The sequence below is a fragment of the Danio rerio genome, chromosome 9 (assembly GCF_049306965.1).
Source record: "Danio rerio strain Tuebingen ecotype United States chromosome 9, GRCz12tu, whole genome shotgun sequence".
Lineage (NCBI taxonomy): Eukaryota > Metazoa > Chordata > Actinopteri > Cypriniformes > Danionidae > Danio > Danio rerio.
The window spans coordinates 27032188-27059563 of record NC_133184.1 but is presented as its reverse complement, the minus strand read 5'-3'; the positions used below and the strand labels follow the sequence as shown (position 1 = coordinate 27059563).

At 36.1% G+C, this 27376-nt stretch overlaps 1 protein-coding gene across 4 annotated transcripts in view; it reads left to right on the top strand.

The window, feature by feature from the left end:
* Positions 1–27376, top strand: part of acvr2aa (activin A receptor type 2Aa) — a 63429-nt gene that overhangs the window by 9716 nt on the left and 26337 nt on the right. For 2 of the 4 annotated variants that reach the window (XM_021478662.3, NM_001110278.2), the window contains exons 2-4: positions 9119–9329; positions 15194–15303; positions 25754–25908. In XM_021478662.3, the coding sequence (XP_021334337.1) occupies positions 9119–9329; positions 15194–15303; positions 25754–25908 (476 nt within the window). Of the gene's footprint in view, positions 1–9118; positions 9330–15193; positions 15352–25753; positions 25909–27376 lie in introns of all 4 variants that reach the window. The other 2 variants (XM_005167561.6, XM_021478661.3) reach the window with 1 other exon arrangement.

The window sequence follows — 27376 nt, the reverse complement described above, 5'->3', positions numbered from 1 at the left end:
CAGCGGGTCACATGTGCTCTGAAACGTTGGTTGTGATCTGTTACACCCCAAATAGCTGTTGTCTCTTTAAGACCCCATGTCCAGATAAACTTTCACTTTCTTATTATGTTTGCTTTGCACTAAAACTGACCAGGATGGTATTACTACACGTAAGAAATAAGTATTTGGCAGCAGCAAACATGAAATTTTTGGTCACTACTGTGGCTGGGGAGAATCACTAACTTGCTTAGGCTGAGGAGATGGCACCTTTCAGTGACACATTTTCAGTTCCTCATTAAACACGTCAAGCTGTTATGTCTGTTACGTCACATTGAGGCTGTTTACATGGCTTTTCATTTTAAAGGGCATAACTTTTGTTGCAGTTGTATGTGGCATCCTCATCACCATTGTGGGTTTGATGGCACTTGAAAGCAGAACCATTTTAGTTTGAAAACAGACTTTTGAAAACAAGGGCGTGGCTATGCACATTCGCACCCTGATTGGGCCATCTAGATCATTCTTCATGAAGCCCAGCTTATATGACCAACACACATATTTCTATTTCATTTTTGTTAATAAAGATTTACTCTGTCCTGTATCAATGTCCTGTGGTGTGTAAGGTGGCAGGTAGGGGTGCAGGGGCTTACAGAGGGGGCCTGGTTGGGGGGTTGAGGGGTTCACTATATGAGTAATGCAGTTCATATATATATAGGGGGCGAATTTTATTTTAATTTTATTTAATTTTTTTTCTTGATTTCTCGATTTGAATATTAATACAACCCGAATGTATATGCAATCAGTTTTAACTTGTCAAACAATACATACAGTAAAAAATGTTTTTTTTTTTTTTTTTACAGTATATCCAGACACAAAATCTAACTTAAATTTACTAATACTTATGCTCAGGAAAACTAGTTAATAACAAGAAGCACCCCAAAAACAAGTGATTATGTCTTCATTAAGTTAAAGGCTTATAAACAGATGTTGGTTAATTGTCTAACTGGTAGGCCTGTCAAGATAATAAATGTTTTTGTTCGATATATTGTCAGAAATTGTTGTGATAAGCGATATTATTGTCATTTTGAGAAAATTTTATACAGCTGATTATGTAATGATAATATAAAAGCATAATAATGCAAATAGCCATAATTATTTTATATTTATTTATATCTATAATTTTAACTTAAAAGATAAATATATATATATACTCTATTAAATGTTCTATTAGGTAAATGTTCAATTATAAACAATCACCAGTGAGGTAAAAATATCATTGTAAAATGGCTTTAATATTATTTGTGAAAATGTATATTCCAATTCCTAAAAATATTGTGGTCATCTCCAAGTATATAGTCTATCTATTTGATGACTGTCTTATTGACTCTGTTTGAGTTTATTTTTAAAATATGCAGGAATTTTTCAAAAATTCACTTCATTCCAACAGGATCTGGCTTTAAACATTTCTTGGAAAAAACTTCACAGACATGAATGCCAGGAAGTGCGTTTGTAATGTTAAAGTGCAAGGTCTCACACTGCATGAGAGGGCTTTTGTCTGAGCTTCTCAATAGAAGCACAGCCTAAGATGCATTTATGCAGTGAAAAGTTCTTTAAAAAGACCCTTTGTTGTGGTTATATGAGAGGACTTATACCTGAGGGTCAGCATTTATTTGCAGCATTGTGTTCTTATTGATTCATTATATTTATAATGTATATGTTATATTTGCAGTATTAAATTTCGTGAATATAATATATCAATAAATATCCAATGTCCATATAAATGCTGATCCTGCTGAAAAAGTATAAACTCTCACAATTAACCATGAGAAGTTATTTAATTTATAGCATCTTACGTAATAATGTCATAGTTATATAAAGGTTTGGACTTTTGAAAAACTTTGGCAGTTCAAATCCATGACATTTACTGTGTTCAAAACGAGATGAAATTGCAAAATTACTGAAACTATGTTGAGATGACTTAGATTATTAATGAAATTTGTCTTTTTTTATTCTAAAGTACTGACATACTTAGAATAAAAAAGACATACTTAGAATTAAAAAAAAATAGAAATGGCAATGTCCCCACAGTCATGTACAGACAGTGTAATAAAAATAACACATAATTTAATAGAAAATTCTGTAGTACATTTTAAGAATTTTATATTTATATTTTAAGACAAGATATTATATAATTATATTGTTAAATTAATTATTTATATCTCACTTTGAATGAATGGAGACTTAACTGCTGCTTTTCCACTATCCTGCCAAATATTTCTAAGAACAGTCAGGTAAGGTTCAAGTTTTATTACCATGTGAGCCTGGTGACACGGCACAGTTACAAATCATTTACTCTGAACTCTAGAATTCTATTTATTTACTTTTGGTTATTCAAAAAAATAACTATCAGGAAACAAATTTCAAAAAAAGGAGTCTTCAAAACGTAAAAATCTGAATATCATTTGTATTGCATTCCAGTGAGCTTGCCTATCAACCTCCCCTATGGAAATAAAACCATATGCATGCTGACTGGCTATAATCAGCATGTAATAGAATGGTTAAGCAAACAGAATCATTCAGCTCGATATACTGGAAAAGTACATAATCAAAGTTTTTTGAACAAATCTCTTCAATTATTCAGGGACAAATAAAAATTATTAGTCACCACTTATTAACATAATGTAATTAATATGATCTCATTTGCATTGATTTTGCCGTCTTTTGACCATGCAGATCTACTTAATACACCACAGTGGTGACAGTTGTGAGATGGCATGGATGATACAGAGCTCCTCATACCAGCTTCCTCCTCTATTCCGGCCCAGTTTACTCTTGCCATGAAACTGCATCTTAAGTAATTGGATAGCTATCTGATTGCAATTCAATTGTCCAAGACCACATAAATGCACTTGGGTGTGTTTACATGGACAATTTTATGTGTTTTAAACCAATAGAGTAGCAATTGTATAGCAATCTGATTACTCAACACTTCTTTTAATGGCAAATGCAATGAGGCCCAGGTGACTGATGCACATTTTGTGTTCATATACTTGTCTTTTGTTGCATTCAGTTGTGATGAGTACTGACATCTGCAACATTATCGAAGCAACCAGTAAAAAATTCATATCTGATCACATACAAATGTCTGGGCATTCAGGATTTTTTTGGGGCTTTTTTGAAGACGTTCTGTGCGTTTTGCTCTTAATAACACACAACAAAACAGTGAGAAAACAGCAGTTAAGAAAGCAGCTGGTTATAATGAGGTGGATATGTTTGTACTAGATCTACATCTACTCATGTTAGGTTACTAGGAATGCTCCGATCAAGATTTGTGCAGCCGATACGGAGTAACAATTCTAATTCTTTAACCTTTATAAAACTTTGCCATTGCATAAGCACAATTACCCTTCAAGTATAAGATCTTGCCTTGCCTAAGATAATGAATTAAGGATATTTCATACATGTAATGGAAGGAAGCAGCTTTACAAAAGGGAAATAGATAAAACCAATAAAAAAGTATGGTAAGAAAAATGACTAAATGCAATTTGGAAACATTGCACATTTGTTGTAGAGCTGCTGATTCATAACCCGGATACATCTTTCTCTGCTTGTAAACTTGTAAACAAACACCTGCGATCGGTTCATTAGATCAGCCAGATTAACAAGTACCGGTCGAATCGTGAAATTTGATTATCGGCCAATCGATCGGAGCATCCCTACTGGTTACAATAATGCAGTAAATTTAGGATTTTATGCCATAGATTGCTTAACAGCTTTGTTTTGAGATTTATATTATTTAACACAAAAAATGGTATCGTTGCAGCTCTCAAATATAATTATACATTGAATTTTTCTGCTTTAATACCTCCCTAGTGTGGAAATGTTTCGTTTTATATTATTTATTAGTTCATGCAAAACTTAAGTATATTAAATTGATCATATAATTTGCACTGAATAAAGCTTCATGTAGCTCTAGATTTCTTTTTTTTATGTATAAAATTATTTTAAGAAAGATTCTCTTGTGTGAATAAAAAAAGATTACATATAAAATACCTCAAAACTTACCAATTAACTGGTGCAATAGTCTGTAGTTTGTTAATCGTTGCAATAACTGTTCTAATCATTTGTCAAAGTAATTGTTTGTTGTGGCCCTCTCTTGTACTTGAAAATAACTCTTTCTAAAACGGTCTTTCTAATGGTCCATGAGGAAAAACGGATGTGAAGTGAGATTTAACAGTAAATGGAACAAATAGCAGCACTTTGTTACTGAGGTCAAGTCTTTTGTATTTGGGTCTTGTTGGGGTAATAGTTCTCAAGTGTATTTGTAAGAAAAACAGAATCATACTGTTATTATTTCACATATAATGATAACATTATTAATAAAGTAGAAACATTACATGTGTGTATGGACAGTAAGGTGTCCTAAAAATTCAGTATATAGTGAGTTGTTGTACTTAGACCTAGACGGAAAAACAAGCATATGTATAGCAAATGAATTAAACATGCCGTGCCTGATAGGAATGTTGGTGTGCAGTTTCGCTCGCGCTGAGAGAAAGTAATTTGTCACAGCACAATAAGTTTAAAACCATAAAATTGTGACGTAAAATGAAGAACTATTTCGCATTCACTTCTAGGTCACTAATCAAATTTGCGTCTTTGATGTGAACTTTAGCACAGGCGGACAGTGTTGTTCTCCAGTGAACCACGTTGGGTCATTCACAGATCATTTCTCAGTTCCATTACACTGAAGATGACATTTGTAATAAGGAAAACAAATTCAAAATAAAAGCATGTTTGTTCTTGGATTGATGTACTATGAATGCAATGTAACCTGGGATGTCTCCCTGTTCAATTTAAGAATTGAAATGTGTCAGAGTTGGAAAATGCAAGCTAGAGAAGCTCTGTACTAGTCCGCTTTTACTAGTCAAAACCTTTCAGGATAATGTTGCGGTTTGTTTCTAATGTACAAGCAAAGTGTTTGTCATCAAGTTTATCTTGCGTAGGAAACCACCATAAGCGGTCCATTAACATTACGCCTATGGTCTGTTCGCTCACGTGTTGGCTGTCCTTCACGGCCTGTGTTTAGAGGGTTTTTAAGCCGCCCCTTCCACCAGCTCCACATATTTACAGTACACTCTGTCGTTTTACCTCATATAACCCTGCTGACTCAGAGGAGCCTGTGTATCTCATATTAAAAACCGACAGCAGCTCAGTTGAGGGGCAAGGGCTGTTGTCGGGAAGAGCGGTCGTAGAATATGGGTCAAAGATTTATTGAGCCATCTCCATGTTAGTGTAGAGGGCAGGTGAGTAATTCCCATATGTTTGCCACTTGTAATTAGTTTCCAATTTATTCTAGAGGTTCCCAAAACAGATGCTGAAGGCTATGGAGCAATTTGCAGTGCTCCATTTGTCATTTAAAAGGAGTACATTTGTTTTTGTGCCGTTGATCGGTGTTGTGCGTCTTGAGTACCGTCGTTCTTTTCTGCCTTGATGTGAATGTGACAGTAATTCCAGCAGATTTCCTTCTAATCCCAATAACGGTGACTTGTGTCTCTGAAACAAATCCTGAGGATTTATCCCCACTAAAGGGCAATTAGCAAATTAATTCCCACCGAAACAATTTATGCCTTGTGTTTCCCCTAGGATTTTGTTTTTGTTGTGTGTTCAATAGTAATAATGCATATTTCTTCCTATAAATAATTACTGATCATTATTATCACAGTGTCGTTGATTAAACTTGTTTCAGATATGTTTAACTAAACATTTATTTGTTATGTGTAATATACATCTTTATACAACTCATCGCACACACAAACCTATTTTTAGCAGTGATTGCAAAATTCTGTTCAGTCTGTGAATCAGTCACCCAGGCTTTATCAGTGAAAGAAATGTTTACTGTGATTCAAGTCCATATGTCTGTTTGTAATCTGTTAAGTCCATTTCATGTAAAATAACCTCACAATGAATATAAAAAAATAAATATGTACAATAACAGAAAAAGTAATGACAGCTTATCCCTTTTTTAAAGATAATTGACCATTTTAATTTATTGAATGTCATTAAACACTTTAATTTGGCAGATTTACATTTTCAGGTTCCTATAATGCATTAAAAGAGGAAATACATTTTTAAAAAAATCACTGTTATTTTATTTAGGTTTTTTGAAAGGTTTTTTTTAACTAGGGCTGCACAATATCGCATAAGCATCGATATGACAATGTGCCCATACGCAGTTGTCACATCGCAAAGATATGCAATGTTGAGTCTGAATTATAGTTGACCATGAGATACAGAATTGTATTTAATCATATATGTTATTCATATGATTTATGCAAAAAAACAAAACTTTTTTGTCTTGTTTCTAGTCCAAATATCTACATTCCAAAGCAAAAACAAGATTATTTCACTTACACTGCTGGCAGATAATTTCTGTAAAAGTCTTAATTCTCACTTATTTCTTCTTACGGTGAAAACTAAGCAATCTTTTCTTGGACTAGAAACAAGACCAAACAAAGTAAGAAAAGCAATTTTCTGTACCTGAGTACTGTTAGAGTGTCCAGAAAAAGATGAAATAGAGCTATTATATCATTTTCAGCAAGTCATTTCTTAGTTTACGTTTCTCAAATCCATCTTTCAACATATAGATATAGCCCTGCTACTGTTTGCCTGGTCACAATTACCTCTCTGAAAAGCGCATCGTAAGCTGTCGATGACACTGCATGAACACATTTTATGTGAACATGTGTGAACAATCAGCTTTATTACCAACGTATGTAGTTCAGTGTCCGTGCATCATGTTAATGCCACCCTGTCTGCATTCTTTAGTTCTTTATTGTTTCTAAAGCCAGTGGTGCACCGAACTATAAATACAGCGCACACCAAATCTATGATGAATTTAGGTTTCTCTTTGAGCCACCGAATGAATATGAACAGAGGACACCGGACAAGAAGCTCAGTTTCATGTAACATCTCTAAAATGATCAATTTTGTTTGTCTTTGTCCAAATTAACCTCATTAGGCAGCATGTGTAGGTATGCACCAGTCAATGCTTGTGCCTGCACAGGTCAGTACTGTAGCGAGTAGGGGTAAGGACGGTTGATGGGGGGAAAAAATAGTTCTTTTTTTATTATGTGTGTGTGTGTGTGTGAGTGCGTGTGTGTGTGTTTTTATTACTATTTTTTTTTATCAATTGATGGAGAAGCAAGTGTTTGGAGGGTTTTGGTATCTTACTGGAGTATGTGATCCCACAGTTTGGATTGTTCTCTCTCTCGTGTCAACACCTCCATTCCGTACACTTGAAACTGTTTGTTGTACTCATGCTTGTGCGCGTTTCTCTCTCTTGTATTTAACATGTGCTTGCACTGCAACATATAGGCGGATTGTATGTAACGTAACGTCAATAAGTCTAAAGTGACAGTACATGTTTGTGGAAGAAGTTTGTTAAATGTCAGCGGCCAAAATGAATGTGCTGTAATCAGTACCATTATTCAACAAATAAAGCCTAAATTAAAACTCTTAGAACTGAAATCTGAATACATGGCATTGAGATTAACTTTTTTAAATATTGTAAATGATCAGTTTATAAGACTATGTACGTTATAATGATTTATTATATATAATATTTACAAATGGTAAATCAATGTAAATTTACAATGTAAATAGAATTAAAATTGAAAACCATGACCACAGAGCTGTGATACTAGCCGAACTCTCAGATTTGTTGACCTAAAAATCCCACCCCTAATATTGTGTGCTAATTTGTTTATTTTTATTAACCAACCATCATTATACAATGGCTTGCCAAATTACCCCAACTTGCCTAATGAACCTAGATAAGCCTTTAACGTGCTCTTTAAGCTCAATACTAATATCCTGAAAAATATTTAGCTAAATATTATGTACTGTCATCATGGCAAAGATAAAAGTAATCAGTTATTGGAAATGAGTTATTAAAACTAATATGTTTAGAAATGGGTTCAAAAAAATTCTTTTATACAGAAATTAAGGAAAAAAAATATACAGGGGCTAATAATTTTGACTTCAACTGTATATATGTGAGTGTGTGTGTAAACATCTTTATTTATTTTTAATCATTTACATGTTATTAGAAAGACAGGAACCACAGGTTTTTTACTGTGCACGCGTGCTTGCGTGCATTTGGTGTTAATGTTATGTTATTGTGGTTATACAAACACGTACAATGAAATTGTTAGACTACAGAAGTCTTATGTGGATTGCACATGCTTAATGATTAGTAATTTTTTTGAACAAAGCGCCGCAAGTATTTTTAGAGCATTCTGAAATGCTGTTTAAAGAATGTTCCTGTCATCACTGTATTGCTGTTTTCATGCACCGTGTTTTCTGTTCTATTCAAGTGTACCAATGTGGTGCTCCCACTAAACCTGTGCAACCAGTCCTTAAATAGTGGCCCAAAGCATAAACTGTTCCTTGTGGCACGAGATATGAACATCAACTCAAGCGTTGCCAAATGTCTGGACCAACTGGTTTCCCATAAATGCATCATAACGCTTGACTTTCTGTTCTATTCTGTTACACTCCATCTAAATGTTGTTTAACGCAAGAATGCGTCTTATGTAAACGTCCAGAGAGAGAACTAGTCTAGTCGTGTGAGTTTGTTCAACCTGCGCAAGATCCCCTTTAATTGGTTTTAGCATGTGAAGACTCTGAATACACATTTCTGTTTTGTTTTGTTCAAGATCGTGTGTTAAGTGATTGTAATGACAAAGCATGTGTTTTGAATAATTTTAAAGGTTTCATCACATTTGTGCATATTCAAACGCAATCTACATTGTGGTCCTTTCAGGAAGAAGTTGGGAAACCGCCCTGTACCGCTTCCTGTTTTATGGCTTCTGTGTTAATCACAATCTCTGTTGTTTTGCTTAACCACAACACTCACTAGTCTTTTGCTTTCTTTTTTTAATCATATCAAATCTCAATTTGGTTGTGTATGAGCTATACACATACAATGTTCAATGATATTCAGCTGCTAATCATTGACTGTTGCTTGTGATTTGAGCTTCACACATCGGGTTTAAATTTTTACTCAGATCTCAGTGAAGCAGATCTCCTAACTGCTGGCAGTCCATGTCCTAACCATTCTCCCCTGTGGTTTCTTTTCCAGGTGCCATTCTCGGCCGCTCAGAAACACAAGAGTGCGTGTTCTACAACTACAACCCCAGCTTGGAGAACCGAGGAAACCGCAGCGGCATTGAGCCTTGCGTGGGAGACAAGGACAAGAGGCTTCATTGCTTCGCAACTTGGCGAAATGTGTCAGGAACGGTTGAAATAGTAAAGCAAGGCTGCTGGCTTGATGATGTCAACTGCTATGACAGGTATTCCCTACTGCTTTTATGGCATTTGACATTAATAAGGAGTCAGGATGGTGTGATACAAATAACTAAAGTGAAAGGAGGAGGAAAAACAGTTTTTAATCCACTAATAAATATGTTTGATTTATTTAATTAAAATATCCAAAAACTACCAGAGAATTCTTTAATATTTATTGACTTATTATGTACTTACGTTAATGATAAAGATTTCAAAGAATTTTCAAATCCAGAGAAATAAGCAGTTTTAACAAATCGCACATGTCCTTTGTCGCAATGCTAGAGATATCATACACCTTCAATTTCTAATTTGGTTTTATAGAAAACAGGGAAACACCAAAGACACTTTATTATATTGTGTGTTATATTAGACTTCACAGATCAGCGGTATAACAGAATCCTAAAATATATTTAGTATGATGAAACAGCATTGATTATTCTCCATTTGATGACGAGTGGAAGAAGCTGAAGAGGTGTACTATGGTATAATTTCATCAGTAATTAATTCAGTGGTCACTTTTCGCTATGTTTCCTTTCGGTCTTATGCCGCGGTCACACTAGAGTTGTGAAATTCTGTTTTACGGCTCTGTGAAAAGGGCCAGAAATTAAACAAGATGATTAAACATTTATAAAACAAGCGGTTGGTCCATATTTTAAATTCCTGTTCAGAGAGGTCATGATTTGATCTTTGATTGGTCTCACGCAGTCAGGTGATGCGATTTTGCATTGCAATGCAGCGAACTGCGAAACTTGTCGCAAGAGTTTGCGTTTCTGATTTGACGCATTCATGTGCATATGTATGGAAGTCTATGAGGCGAAAAGTACAGTGTGAGCGCTGCTTTTCTCTGCTTCATACCACGATGATAAGTTATGAATGATAAGCATAATAATGATTTCTGCAGGAGCCATTTAGGATGTAATAAATACAACAACTTCCGTGATTCAACACACATTTGCGGCATCATCAAACTACACCTTTGTTTATTGTGAATATGCTCCCTCTAGTGGGGAAAATGACAAATTGTGCCTTAAATTTCAGTATATACTACATTTATAATGAGGATTAATGTCCTTGTAAACTACACCATGACAAACAAAGTTAATTATGGGTGTGAATCAGATAAATTCTTCCGTGAGTCACACCTTGAATATGATTGACAGCGATAACTGGAGTCATAGCCTGGACAAACATTTGACAAGTCAATGTCAAAATAGATCTGTGCATGAAGTGTTGTTGTGTAAATGCAGGGTAGTAAACCTGCCACACACAGCAACACGACAAGAATAAGAAAATCAAGTCTCCAGTGAAATACTGTCTGCTGTGGGGGAGGCTGTTTCGAAGCCATATGAAAAAAAAAAGATTAATAGAGCAGATACTGAATTAAGCTGCTTATGATTGGTGGCTGTCACAGAATTCATCGGTTTCCTTTTCATCAGAGCTTTTGACCATTAAGTCACACTCGTGATAATATGACATAATGTATTTGTGTATTTTACTCTCTTTTTTACTAGTATAACACTGACAGAGCTTCCCAAATAAATGAAACATCTTGCAGAGAAGGTGCCTTGAAGGGCTGTTAGTGCTGCTGTACATAAAAGATGTGCGAATAAAGCAGCGTTTCCCTCCAGTGAGTCAAAGCAAATAAACGTGACTTCCTGATTAACTGGCGCCAAATATCAACATTAAAAACATAATTTGCTGCAGTAGATGAAGCTGTATAAATCTTTTCTTCATTTAGTATGTGTCTTGTGCCTCAAAAGACAGTATGCCGACGAGCAATGAATATGCGGTGGCGTTTGAAGGCATCAGACGTGGAGCGTAGACACTCTTGACAGTTCTGGAGGTCATTAATAATATAATAACACTAATACTGAAATAGTGAAGGTGTTTAACAATGACCAAAACAACATTTCAGATGTTTTACAATGTGCTCAACCTGCTGGTTTGTTCATTCACACACATTTTTATCATCACAAAATCACAGGACCTTTTTAAATGCACATACTGGAATTTGTTCGGTAAAAGTGTTTCCATCGCAGTTTAAACGCATCTTTTCTAATTGAATAAAAAGTTTATCCTACTCAGTTATGCACATATGTTTTTTTATGTGCATTTTTAAAATGTATGTGCATCTTTTTTTTAATTATTATTATTTTGTATTTTTTTTTTTTATGCACATATCCCAAATGCGCATAAAAATAGGTGGATGAAAACGTAACTATTGACTGTGTTCTCTGGACTCCTCAAGCGGTGGATGTCTAAATTTTGACTGGTTGCCGTGAAACCACATCATAGCTCATTACAATAAAGTTGACTTGGTTTCAACTCTCCTCTCCCCACACCGGCGAACACGCACCATGCTGCTCCTCACCGCTTATGGCTGCCGGCTCCCATTTAAAATCAATGACTTCTAGCTACTTTGACGCTCTCTTGGTGTTAGGCACATAGTCAACCGTGCATGATACAGATGTTTACAATTTGAAGCCATTATCGATAATTAAAAATATATACATTTTATGTAAGGCTACATTATTATTTAAATAAACAATATTAGCTTCAATAATTAATATAATCTGTTTTGTATTTTCAAGTAGTTACAATAAACAATAGGCTTATTTTTTTTTTTTAAATTCTCATTGTTTTTTCTGATAGTTGCATTATTTTTTTTACTTGAGTAGAATAAAAGTGCAAATATTTGTTTTAATTGTCATTTTATTATGCAAAATGTCAAAATTAAAACTATTAGTGCAACTAAATTGACTCATAAATTGTTGTTTGGACTTTGATTAGTGATTCTGTTCTATATAAACCAACTGGACTGTATTAAGCAATAATACTGTGTTTCAGTATTGAGCAATATTTGTTATGCTCCTACTATTTGCTGTTGAGGGCATATAAAGAGAATGTTTGTCTGAAAACATTTTTATGTGCCCAGAATACACCAATAATTCTTACACATTGAGATTACTTGATTCACCAGCGTTTACCAACTTATGAACAGCACTATTTGTGGTTGTTTTTAAAAATTTGACATGCATTTTATACCTGCACTGCATCTGGGTCATTTTGAGTCAGATATGAATGAAAGAGACAATGACTTGCGCTTCAGTAAGTGAATCATAAGTTTATTCAGTGCTCGCTCTGACGGATTCAGTGAATGATTGGTTGGAATGATTCAAACTGATAAGCCAGCAGTTTGAGAGACTTTTTGACTGATAGCCTCTGTCAGTGCTAATCAGCGTCAAGTGTCAGGTTCAGTGTTAACCACAGTCACGTCACAGCTTTCCTCTCCACATAGCGATCATGTTGATTTGACATAAAGAGACCGTGGTTGAACCCTCCAGTGCCACTTATAAGATGCAGATTAGATTAATGCAATAACTGTGTTAAACAAAGAAACAATAATGTTTTAGAGCAGAAATGACAGTAAAATTAAAAAACTAAAACCTTTTAAGATTTATATTTCAAATCAATTCGGTTTAGAAGTTTTTATCCATCAAGGCAAATTCAGTAATGTTATAAAACAGCTATTTTGATAATGCTCTTTAATAAAAAACATTGAAAGATAATTAAATGAGCCCAATTTTTGGAAATGTTTCTATGGTTAATGCTCTTGACTAAAATAGTTCCTTTCTCAAGATTTCACCACATTTTGGATAAAGTCTTGTGTAAACATGTCTTCATGTCGAGGTTTGGTTATGAACCTTGTAACCTCCGGCCATAATAGGGGAGATATTGAAAACAGTCTTATCAGCTCAATCACCCCTATGCAACAGGTAGCTCTGCTGGCAGATCAGGAAGTGTTTCTTCTCAACGTAGGTGTTTTGATAGCGTGCAAAGGCAGCAGTACTTCTCCTGTTGGAACATGCTGCTGAACCCGTTTACCTCCTTCACTGGAAAGATTTATGTTTTTTTCATGCGCACTGCGCTGCCATGTCAGGTTCTTAGGTAGATTGTGAAAGTGTTGCGACCGCTTAATGGCGCGTGTGCGTCGCAAGCAGTAACGGACTCGTTTTAACTGACTAAATGCCCTGGAATGCCATCCATTCCCCTCTTATTTGTTCATTTGCACCTGTGTGTGTGTATCGTAAGGATTATTGGTGTGCTGCTAAGCTTTGTTTATCTTCTTTAAGCCAACCTGAGAGCTCTGCTTTGATGCGGGCTGCCAGATTTTAAAAAGTATCTCTTTGGCACAGGCCTTTTCTGCCCATGTGTGTTTATTCGTTTGTTTGCTCTCTAACCCGAGTGAAATCCAAATAAACCCTGCAGCATGCATGTCTTCGTTATCTTCAAATGTGATGTCGGCTTGATTTAATCGTCTTGTGCGATTTTAGAAATGTATATGATTTTAGAGAATTCAAAACTAAGTGGATTCTGTTGTTATTGCATTTGTTTAATTGATTAATTGCATATTTGACATTGTGCACTAAAATTAACTCTGAAAGAGACATTTGGCAAGGGCCACATGCAAGTAAAAACAGGTGTTTACTGTTTATGATTATATGAAAGGGTGATGCTTGCCAGTTGGCTGGTAACTTTTTGTTAAATGAGTTTAACAGTGCCTAAAAAAACATGATATGGTTTGATGCGTTTTTCAAACTGTAAAGTCATCATGTAAGTATGTAATGGACGTGATCTGATGCGTAGCATGATAATCTTTTGACATAAGCAGCTCACAATAACAGTTTATTCAGCGTATCACAGCTGCTCAGTTGACAGTAAATGTTTTCCCAGTTTTAATGATACATTTTCAAAGCCTGTAAAAGTATTTACTAGTATCATTTTTAGGTGTGTCACAGATTTATCTTACTTTTAATCCTTAGGCCAAATATTATTTTTAGGCCTAACCTTTAAGCTTTATTTGGTAATAAGAGATTGGTAATATAGTGTCAGCTAAAAAACTCAAAAAAAAATTTAATAATATGCATTTAAGTTAGGGCTGCACAATATATATAGTTTTTGCATCAAAATTGCTATGTGCACATAGTCGCATCGCAAAGATATGCAATGTTAAGTCTGGATTATAGTTGACCGGGGGTCCGTTCTTTGTACGTAGATTACTCAAATTAGGTGAACCTAAATATATAAAAATATATATAAATAAGTTAAATATATATATATATATATATATATATATATAAAAATAAAATGTATGCAATCTACACTCCAAAATAACAGTATAAAGACTTTTTAGATACAAACCCCTACTATTTTAAGGTACCAGCTTTAGTACAATTTGTGTATTATAGTTGGCATGCACAATATTCAACTTTTCTTAAATGAATAATAATTTATGCAGTCATGCACAGGTTTGACTAATATGACTGTGATTTAATGCTTCGCCAAAGTTTCCTCAGTCAGATCACGCAATTTTTATTGTCAGTTACGAAAGTCACTATGTCAGATTATGCAAATAAATTTTTTTCTCTCTTGATAAAATCTTGACTTGTTGTGGGATAAAAAAATGTGCCAGACTACACATTCCTTCACGATTCGTCATCCCATGACGTCTACGACAAGCGACAAGAAAAAAATGAAACATGCTAGACTTTCTACAATTGTGTCGTGAGGCGTTGCAGGCATAGTATCGATTTTTGTGAATTGTGCCACATTACACAAGAAGTTGTTATTAAATCTTGTCACAACGCCCATTTGACGTTTACGGATTACGGAAATTCATGTGATCTGACCGGGGCTTTAGAATAGTCAAATAGTGCTATTCAACCATCTTTTGTATTATTGCATTTACATAGCAGTAATTATCGCAGGAAATTAAAATATCAGAATATTAGACTTTATTTTAATATTGTGCAGCCCTAATTCCAGTGCTGACAGCTCTGCTTGTTTTTTTTTGTTTTTTTTCTCACAGCACTGAGTGTGTGGAGAAGAAGGAGGACCCAGATGTGTTCTTCTGCTGCTGTGAGGGCAATATGTGCAACGAGAAGTTCTTCTACAATCCCAACACGGCGCCAGTTCAGAGTAAGGCTCCATTCAGCGACACAAAAAGCGACACAAAAGTCTTTAAGGGTATTGGAAGTTCTTCAGTTATACCCCTTCCTCTGATGTAATTGTGTCGGTGTAAATCCCTCCTATCTGTCTTTGTCTCCTCATAACCTCATTATGAAAATCATCAGATTACCTGTAAGCGCCTCTGAGGCATTTTTCATGACTGTTCATGTTAAAAGTCATAAAGAGGCTCGGTGCTTTTATTTCCTCCCTGTTCTCCTACGACCCATTTTGTGTGTTTTATATTCTGAATTACAAGGTGTGTGTTTGTTTAGCCACATTCAAGTTGAATGCATGCCTGTTTTGGTTGCTCTGTAATGATCATTATCATTAGTCTGTATTCAGTGTTGCATGCATGTTATTTATGACCATAAATCATTAATGAAAATCTTCAATTGAAACGTGCACATTAGGTTGTGAATAATATATACGCATATGCAGTTTCCCTTTTGCTGTGCCTGCATGTACCATGTATTCATTTAGCAGAACATTATAACCTATTATTGTTATGATGTTCCTATTAAGTCATGTGGTTCCCGTGAAGGCTTTTAAAGTGTGCTCTTATTGAATTTGCAACATGTTCACGGTGTCACTGATTTGAATGGTAATTATTAGTTCCGGTAAATTCATTGTGAAGGTAAAAATTGCAATTCTCCTTCAAGGCAACTTTAGGTTTTTGAAATATCAAATTACAAAAGCACTTTTAAGCTCCAGATATTAGGATTTGGTTCTATTTATTCAAATAATAATCTCTGTTGTGTTTATTCATTTGTTCAGTTAAATCTCAATTTCTTTTTAGCAAAAGCTCTGCTTATCTTGACCAGGCTACCAATGTTCACTCTTCCCCGACAAAAGCTCTGTTAATTGCTGCGCGCATTGGCTCTTATTCATATCTGCATTTCTCGTGACCACTGCACAGCTCAGTGGCTGTGGATTAATCCGCTTTTGAATGAAGGGCTTGTTGTCTGTCTCATATGTTATCTTATTGATGCAGCTCATCAGGCCTTTTCATCTTTCATAACCTTTGCTTTTACTTCATTGCGGTTGCGGCAGGTTCTTCTGTAAAATCTAAATCAATTCTTGTGATGTTTAAGCGACTGGAAGCTTTTATGAATTCAGTTGCTATTTAAGGTCCGGAAGAAAAAAACTAAGCATGCTTTTGTGAACAAGCTCAGGCACATTGGAGGGAGCTGAAGCACGGGTGAGAGTTGATCATTACGTTTCTGGTTGAAGCAGTTTTACAATAATTATGAAGTTGTTTCATAATCGTGTTCTAAAGACAGAAAGATTGGGTTGGCTTCATAACATATATCCTGTGCCTGTTATACATGCATATCTGTATACTTTATTATAGGGATTTCCTAAGCTGGTCTTAAGGATTGTTATCATGGAGTGTTCAATAAATTTTGAATGATCAGTATCTGCTCTCTTATACCTGATGATTTATTTCAATGCAGGTAAATGATGAGTGGCAACTGTGTGTGCTGGCACTGGCAAATTTGAGCTTCTGACATTTTCAATATTAGATGCGCTGTATTGTAAACAAAACATTTTAAATGATTATTCTTATTTTTAATTATTATTACAGTTTATGCTGTTGCCGTATTGTATTGCTGTAGGCTGTGTCTTGCACCTTTTAGGGTAGGCTTTTACTGGACAAGATTGCATGGCACTCACTCGCACTGCCTTTTACTGTCCAAACCCAAGCATGCTTACGTCGTCAATGATGCTACTGTTCAATAATAGGAAGAGATGCGCTCTCACTCAGGATAATGGAGATTTGCTTTAGTTATATTGTTTTGCATTATTTCGAGTCGTTTTGGATGCAATGACTCATAATTGAATCTTTTGCTGAACAGTTCCACTGCTTTTGACGCTCATCAATTTTTAAAAAAGTAATCGTGCTAAATGTATTAGGAAGTTTGCTAAAGTTGGCAGCTGAAGTGCAGCATCTTTGATAAATTATGACAGTTTGCGTTCATTGAAAAGTAGAAGTGGGCAAATAAAACTATTTGAAGCAGTTCATAAAAATTTATATGTCTTCAGTTTCAGTGTTTTCAGTTTTCAACCGCTCTCTGGCCCACCTCTTCTGACAATGATTTAGACAGAATTAGATTAACATAAGCAAAATGTATTAAGAACTGTGGTATTGTGAGTTAAATAGCTTGTTTTATTTGTATTTTTATCTTTCTAGTGTTGCATGATATTTCAGAAATCACTCCAATGTGCTGATTTGCCATCTGCTATCTCCAATGCAATCTCAGGCCAATTAGTAACTTTTTGATATAGTGGCCTATGAATTTGTACGATGATTTGTTGAATTTTAGTATGATTTGTTTATCTTCCAATGAGTGGTAGGGTTTCAAAGTGGAGTCTGAGGCATGCCTCCTTTTAAAAATTTTACATTTTTATTTTTTTCAAATCATATTCTTTTTTTTTTTTTTACTATAAATTAGTTACGTTTTCTTATGAGATCAGAATGAATTTGCAGCTGAATTCAAGCATTCAGGCATAGTAAATTGTGCCTTTTGTGACTTTAACAACGATTCATTTTATTGAATTATCTTTATTTTGATCATTTAATTTCTGTACTTGAAAACTGTTAGACTCGGGAAATGATAAAACACTTTATTGTTGTTGTATCTTTTCTTGATTGTATTTATAGATTGTTATGCATGAAAATACTCACAACATTTGCAAACACAAAAATTCACTGCAAAAATTCACTGCAAAAATTCACTGCAAAAATTGAATTCACTGCAAAAATTCACTGCAAATAGTAGTCCAAAACTAAAATGTGTCGGGGACAGTTGTTTATTAGATTTTATGGAGATGCACTCCCCGTGCAGAATCATCCCAATGGATCTAACATTATTAATTCTTTCCAAATAGAGATGATAAGTAATCTGCTAAAATTGTATTCATATCACAATATATATTGCAAAATAAAAAAATAAAAATTTGCAATGCAAGATTTCTCCATTATCGTGCAGCCTGTTTACAATCATTTAATTTGTAGTTGCTGTTGGAAACAAGTAGGAAATGTAAGATTTCATGAATTTGTGTTTGTTAATTACAGGGAATTTTTACTAAGATGGGTACATGAGATTTGTATTGCATTTAACACCATGCAGTCAAATATGCACATTTACAGTTTTTGTTATTAAAAATAGGCAGCATTTATAGTAAAATTCTAGTTAATGTCTATTCAAGTCATGTTTATTTAAAAAACGCTTTTATAATGTAGATTGTGTCAAAGCAGATGAACGTAGAAGTTCAAGCAAATTTAAAACCATGTCAGTCCAGTGTTCAGAAATGAAGTTCAGTTTAGTTCAGTTCAGTGTGTTTTATTTTTCACTGCAGGAAGTCCAAACACTGAAGAGCAAATCCATCGATGCGCAGCTCCACAACTCCCAAACCAAGCAAGCTAGTCAGGGCTCGAAATTAACCTTTTTTCTTGGTCACTGGTGCTCTTAACTTTGCAAGACAACATTTAGTCGCACCCACCAAACATTATGACCACAGTTACTACATGTTTTATATTAACAGATTTATTGCATTTGAAATCAACACTAATCAAAACTAACAAAATAACAAAAATCTGCATGCCCCCATCAGCCCTGCACGCATTGCTTGACGTGAATGAGATGAACTGAGTTAACAGTAATAACTGTGCTGTTCTCACGGGTGGTGTCTGATATTGCACAGATAATAACTTATTATTTGCATACGTCATCTTAATAGCAATACCATTCTTTTCATGAGCAATATTAGTTTTGTCTCAGTGACTGCATGCTCTTTAGCAATAGTGAAAGTGGTGTCAGTCACACGACTGACAGCATCGTAACAATTGAATGAAGGATTTAATTACGTTAAAATATCTCGTGCTTATAATGTGTAGATTCAGTGGCAAACATTGTTACCTGAAAACTCTGTCCCACCGGCTTAAGGTTAAATGGCTCAAGTCATTTTCATGGTGGACTTTAAACACTCGAAGTCTTTTGACCACTCTTCAAAAAGTGTAAATGCTGGATTGACATTCACCACATGATCACTAATCATATTTGTAACTTTAGGTGGTTTCTAAAACTACATCTGTCAGTGTGGTCTTTATTCTATCGTATGCTGACCGTTTTAAAGGCTGTAGCTCCTCCTTGTCATCGGAACTGAGTGATTGACAGCTCATATTAACCAATTCATTCGCATTCTGTTCTAGAGCTGTGGGCCAATAGGAAGAGCTTGAAGGTGGGACAAGCATTGCAGGCTTTGTTTACAGACATGACAACAGTTTTAAACCATTCCTGAGCGCTGCGTTTGTTGTTTTTAAGTGCAAAGATGCTTATTGCGTGAAGGCCTTCTAAATCTGCGCATGTGGTGAACATTTTACTGTGAAAACTGGTGATGACAACTATTTTATGCACCCGCACAAATCCTCCCAAATATATTTTAAGGTCGCTTACATAAAATTTTGGGCGCATATGTGACCAAAACGGTCACAATTTCAAGCCCAGCTGGTAGCGAGGAGCAAACTTCACCAATTGACGAAAGTGAAGGAAAAAATCTTGAGATATACCACGCTCTAGTTGGGCATGACCATATCTTCTCTGGCCAGTCTCCTTGTGCAGAGCTGGAGTCTAGGTGCCAGAGGCTGGAGAACACTGTCTAGCACAGAAACAATATAAGGATGAATTGGTATGCATTAACACAGTGTTTGGGAATGAAATAACCTAAAATATAGCAAATAAATGCATAACTAATACAAATTGGTGCTCAATACAATCTAACTTAATAGAAAATGTTGAATAAGTAAATTGCATATTAAGCATTTTAAACCCCTCGCTAACAAGCCTAACATTAAAAAGTTTGGGCATCCATTGCAGTACATCCTCGAAATGCATGAACCACATGAACATGAGCTCGGCTTTTCAGCAAGCATCTATATTAAGCTATTCTATAATTTGCCAACTCCAAGCTGTTTGGCTTTTATCCCTCCATCCTAAAATGAAGCATTTAGAAGACTGTGAAGCAGAGCATATAGAAGACATCAGAGCTTTCTTTTGCAGCAGTCTGCTTTGCCATCTCTGGGCTTTCAACAGCGTAACGTGCTGGCCAAGCCCTAGAGATGGCCGTGTCTTTTAGATTACCGAGGCTGATCTGGTCGCTTTATCTCTTCTGAGTAAACACTGACATCAACATCCTCTTAACTAAATGAGGGATGGAGGCATGTCAGCGAATACAGAGCCAGCGGTTCTAATCTACTGGCCCACTGCTCTCTGCTCCCTGCAGGGGGGCTGTTGTACGTTTCAGCAATCGTGATTTATCATCTGCTCTCGGCCTCTCGAAAACACGCTTGATTCGGTTGCGTGCAGCGCTTGGTTGAGCTCCACCTGATGAATTTTGACACTATAACCGTGGTATCAGTGCAGAAGTGGTGGGTAGAAGAGTCTTCAGTACTTCAGTAGCAGAGGAGGTGGGTGGGGGGTCTCACTCGAGCTTATGTAATGGCTCTATTTCCAGCACTGACTCACTCCATATGGAATGATCTTGATATGAAATGCAAAAACCCACAGGGACGCGGAGAGTTGCACAAAGCGCACTGGAGTTTCTCAGAACTCTCTTTCTGCGAGCATGTAGCTGTGTGCTTTTCATGACCTTGTGACCGGGTACTTTTATACCCCGCGGCAGTGTGTGGCTGTTTTGCCCGCTGAGTGGGGGAAGGGTTAGATTCATTCGAGTGGGTTTGTTGGGGGTGGATGTGGTGTTTTTTTTTTTTTTTTTTTTTAATCCACAGTCCTTATCCCACTTCTAAGTCCGTATCTGGCACGAGAGGGAAGCAATGGCATCACGAGTGGGATCTCTGTTGAACCAGAGCTAATACAGGTTCAGTCAAAGTTTGACCGGGTGGGTCGCACACATGGTCCTCCGGTCATCCCGACAAATAGGAAATGCTCTGCCATAACACTAGAGTGAGGGATCGCTGCATCTCTGGCGAACAGCCACGGCCCAATCCGATCTCTGGCAGTAGATGCAGAGAAAGCGAAGGCCACCGTGTGCACTGACTAAGCATGCGTGTTATTCTCCCTCAAGCACACACTCGTGCAGTTCTGTTGATTCACTCTTAATGGAAATTTGCATTTGCATAGAAGCAAATGCATTGGAATAAATCTGTTTGCATAAGGCAGGGTCTGTTAGCTGCCTTCGGGGATCAAAACAACCTTGAGTTTCAAGACTGAGAATTGTAATTAGCGAGTTCAAAAAAAGGTGCGGGACATGAAATAAGTATGCAGTGAGAGGTGCTCAATGTACACTGCTTATCTCTCTAATGCGCTGTATAGAAGGCGCGCTTTAGACTTATACGTATCTCTCCTGTTCCACGTGTGTGTGCCGTTGCTCTTAAGGGAATTGGGAGCAAACTCTCTTCTGAGGTTCTGCTTAGTAATGCTAATGCAAGCTGAAGTCATTCTGTCAAATGCTGATGTCATGCCTTTTCACATCTATATCGCTTAGAAAAATGGTAATAATCATAATAGTGTGACCGTCATGAATATTTCCTATGACCATATGTGTAATAAAAAATAATACTAATATACTATCTGTTGACACATCCCACCACTATATGGTCAGTTAAGGTTAGGTTTAAGTCACAATTCATGCTATATCCTACTGGCTTATTACCTGCCAATTATTAGGATATTAACTGTTCATTAGTAGCTGTAATGTATGATTTTATTCTGCATCCCTAATCCTACCCAACTTCTACCTTACTATTAATAAACGGCTAAAAGTAGGGTTGGGCCGATAAGTGATATTGTATCAAATTGCGATCAAAATGAATGTCAATAACAATTATATTGGGCTTTTTGTATTGATCTAAAAGCCAATCGCACAGCAGAAATGTGCAACAATGGGAATCTAAGGCCCAATCCCAATTCTATTTTTGTACCCCTACCCCTTCCTCTTAGCCCTTGCAACCGAGGTTTAAGGGGAAGGGCTTCAAAATATACCCCTAAGAATTGGGACAGCGCTACATCACCTGCACACGTCATCATATGTCCTCGCAATCTCTTGCTTCATATGATTTCAGATGATGCTGACTATTAGTGGTTCCTGTTGTGTTATTTTTTGGTATTTATCTTCAGGAAATCACTGAAGCCATGTATAATGTTATCATAACAATCTAATGTGGCAGTAAGATCGTAACTGTACTATGCATTTACACAGTGGCCATATTCATGAATGTAAACACACCAAAAACAACATTAAAATTATAGCAGACACTGTAAAAAAGGCCGTTCCCAGCCACTAGACTTTTCTGACCGGGTATTCCAGTGTCATTGAGTGTCAGAATGTTGTGGGACTGCTGTACAGAAGTTATCATTAGATCGCGAAATTTAGCGTTTTTTTTTATTTTAGCGGTTTATTTTTTAAAGCATGAACACAGTTCTGAATATATTAAAATGGTTGTTTGTTTGTTTTAAAAATTCGTAATAATGACAAAAAATACTAATTAGTGGATCTCCTTTCCTCCGGGTGCAGCAGGAGCTAGTGTATTCTGGGAAATTTTTCCTACCCCTTGGTTTCGAGTGTGGTCCTGAAAAATCTTCGTTTGAAGGGGTGTATACCCCTTGCCCTTAGCCCTACGCCTTCAAGCTAAAGAGAATTGGGACACTACTACCCTTTCATGGGCACGTGCAAAACGAGGGCTAGGGGTTAGGGGAAGGGCTAAGGGGTAGAATTGGGATTGAGCCTAAAAGTGTTAATATTGCCCTACTATAAGGACAGTCTGGGAGGGGCTTTTTTAACCTCCATTTTTCCCCAATGTATCTTATTTCCTACATTTCTATGCTATGTCGTGACTGACATGTCCTCCCCTGATATGTGTGATGTTTGTGTATGGTCTGAGGGGTTCAATTTTACTGCATGTAACAGTATTGTGACAAATAAAGGCTCTTCATCATATTGGAGATGTATTGAATTTTTGGCCACTGAAAAATTATCGGCCGAATTATTGAATTAATATACCGTTATTTTCTCAATATGGAAAATGATTATTGAGATTGCATTTTTGCCATATCGCCCAGCCCTAGCTTACAGCAGTTACGGTGCAATGTAGTACAGTTACTGTAGTTACAGCGACTAGTAGTTTATTAAGCTAGTAGGTAGGGCTGTGCAATAAATCGAAAATCCAATTTCGATTTCGGCTTTTAACGATTATGAAAAACCATTAATCGAGATAAACGATTATTCCATCACGTACCGCCCCCTTTCCAGTTGTACACGTGTGAATACTCTTTGCCTCTGCAAAGCTCAGTTCCATGTGAAAATGACTTTTGCAGCACGGGATGCGCATCTTTCATTTTTTTAAAAGCGCAAAAGAGCACATGCAGTTGTGTGTGTGCGCCCTGCGCTTAGCCTCGGACAGGTACCATGTGTGTGTGTTTGCGCGCGCTGCGCTTAGCCTCGGACAGCAGAGCGCACACACACATCTAACACAATCTTAATATGAGCGCTTTAATGGTCAAATACATGCACATTTGTGTCAGAGAGCGGTGTTTAGTGATTATTCATATTAATCCTCATTTGTGTAATAAACAAACAAGTTGAGAATCAAAAGACACGAGAAAGAGAAACCATATCAGAGCCGCACTATTCTTAAAGTGACAGTGTGCAGTATTCCTGCCGCTGCCGACTGTTTTTATTATTAATCAATAATAAAATCAAAAATACAGTGAAGATGCTTAAAGCACAGTTTAAACATAACAGATTTAATAACTCATTTCTAATAACTGATTTCTTTTATCCTTGCTATGATGACAGTACATTATATTTTACTAGATGCTTTTTAAGATACTCAGCTTACAGTGACATTCAAAGGCTTAATTAGGGTAAATAGATAAGTCATTGTATAACAGTAGTTTCTTCTGCAGACAATCAAACATATATATTGCTTAAAGGGGCTAATAATATCGAGCTATTAAAATAGGTTTCAAAATATTCAAACCTGCTTTTATTTTAGCTGAAACAAAACAAATAAGCCTTTCTCCAGAAGAAAAAAATATTATAGGAAATCAAAACATCAATTGGGAAATATTTATATATAAAAATAAATTCACAAAAGGACAAATAATTTTGACTTCAACTAATGATCGTTTTGAATAATTGTGATTACAATTATGACCAAAATAATCGTGATTATGATTTTTCCCATAATCGAGCAGCCCTACTAGTAGGTTTTGTTAATTTTTTGTTAATACCATGAATTGTGACTTAAAATAATGTGTTGTTGGTTTATCTTCTGGATGAAGCAAACCAGCATTTTTATAAAGTTTTGATGGATGAGAATGGTTTTATAGGTTGCCCAAATATGATCACAGTGACATGCATCCGGCATCATGAAATCCATTATTATTTATGCAAAGTTAAATCATGAATGTGCGTTCCCAATACACCATATTTATGCACAGGCAAATTTCAGTACATTCCCATTGTTTCCACGCACATTCAGGATAACAATTTAACTGGTCATGTAAATGTGTTGGTACTGTAGTGAGTACACGCTGGCAGGTCAAAGCAGTTTCTTTTGTCCACGTGGTCTTGTTTGGTATCACAACTTGACTTGTCTAAAATGTAAACAAGTACTAAAGAGCACTAAACAAGCTGTTGCGCTGTACACATTTTGTACATTGTGAAATCTTAATGCGGAGAAGAAATTATGTCCAGCTCCTTTTTTTTTACATTTGGCATTATCATATAGAATTTTAGGCGACCTTTTGTCGCATCTGTAAATGTTTTCTTTGGAAAGATACCTACATTTAACCTTGAAAAAATATTCTGAAGATTTTTTTATGTGTGGTTTTATAATAAAATAAATATTGTAAATATTATAATTTGTATAAAGCATTATGTGAGTAGTATCACTTATTTAGGAGAATACAGCAATCATTTGTTTTTCTTAAGCACAGGAGCATAAGGAGACCTTCACACTGGATGGAGCACACTGAAGTGAAACTTTCGGTTGATATTTTTCCTTGAGCAAATGAAAAATCTACTTGAAGTAATAGTGCTTATGAAAACATATGGAAATATATCCTGTGTGAACAGCGCCAAGAATATTTCCCATTTATTCCCAAATAGTAACATATTAGTCAGAGATATAATATTGTTTAAAAGTTTGGGGTGAGGATTTTTTTCCCCCAAATCAGCATATTAGATATATGAAGGATCTTCTGTCACTGAAGACTGAGGTAGTTGCTGCTGAAAGTTCATCTTTGGCATCCCAGATAAATAGCATTTTGTGATATATGTAAATATCGGAAACAAATTTAAAATCCTTCTGACCCCAAACTATTGAACAGATGTGTAAATTGTGCACTTAATAAATGTTTTTATTAATGCTGATCTTTGTTGTTTTTTCTCTCATCAGCGACATCAAACCCCTTGACCCAGAAGCCGCCACTGTTCAGTACCCTTCTGTACTCCATCGTGCCCATCATGGGCATTGCAGCCATTGTCCTGCTCTCCTTCTGGATGTATCGGCATCACAAGTTGGCATACCCTCCTGTTCTGGTGCCTACCCAGGTAACTTAATGTCTTTAATATATTTTGCATGCGTTTTGATTAACATTTAATGAAATGAGAGGTGTATTTTCTTTTTTTTGAAACACTTATGTCAGTGAACCACATTCAGCACTGTATTATAAAGTCCATCTGCTCCTATCAGTGAATTTAGTTCTTCTTGCCACTAAAAGCGGTGCTATCGGGAGCTGTTATTTCCCCTGCTGGCACCTCCTGTTGATGCGAACGACAGTGATTTTAGGGATCTAATGTGCTCAATGTCACACTCGCTCAAGCTCAAACACACTGTCAGATGAAATCAAGACGAGATCCGTCAGGACGCTGTTGTGATTCGATGCCCTCTTCTCCCACCATAAACACGAGATTACAGAGCTGACAGAACACAAGACACGAGCAATCAGGTGACCTTTACCCTCTGTGTGGGACTAGTGTTAAGATTCACATCTATTTCTGAACTACACAATAGATCTTTATAGATTTGGCCTGTGATGTCAAGGAATCTGGGCCAGGGGGGAAGAAAAATCCTTACTGTTGAGCACTGCAGGACATCTTTGGCAGCTCTGAATAGATGCATTTACAAGCGCGTGTGTCGGGGTGAGCTGTGGGACTTGTATGGTTGCACAAAGGGTTACCTTTGTGTCAGGTGAGCATTTGGAATTCCCCGATTGAGTTTCAGTGTTATGTAGGCCAGATCTGACAGATGAACCATCCCCGCAGCGCTACTGATATTAAATATCATGATCAGCCCAAACTTGTTTTTGATATGGAAGAAGTTTTATTAGCTTTTAATGTAGCAGTCAAAAGTCTTCAGGGACTATAACAACACTTGGTTAAAATGAAACCGTGTTGGCAATTTTTTTTAGTGGTGCATTTGTTCGTAAATTGGATGAATTATAGTTTTGATTGTGGGAAGGGGTCGATTAAATGTATGATGCTGGGCTTGATGATGTTAGCTGAAATATGCACTGCTGGTTCTGTTTATATATATATATATATATATATATATATATATGTATATATATATATATATATATATATATATATATATATATATATATATATATATATACATACAAAATTAACGCGTTAACGCATGCGATTAATTTGAAATAATTAACGCGTTTAAAAAAATTACGCAGTTTTTTTTTTGTTTTTTTTTTTTTTTTTTTTTTTTTCCTGTTGTGGCCAGGGGCAGACGCCGGGCAATTTCCCCGCTGTTTCGACGTACTTTTTTGGGCCGGGCTGATCATCTTCTTATGATCTGATCGGCCCATAAAACACTATTGTCATGTTTTTCTGCCTCAGTTATTGACGGTGCTGTGAGCTATCACGCTCTGAAAGTAAGATGTTTCTTTTCCGGAAAGAGCAGCCGTGCGACATCATCTGTAGCCCATTGGTTTTTTTCTTTATTGACATTGGGCTGACTCAATCACAAACTTCCATGTTGGGCTCTGTGTAACCCAGTTGTGTA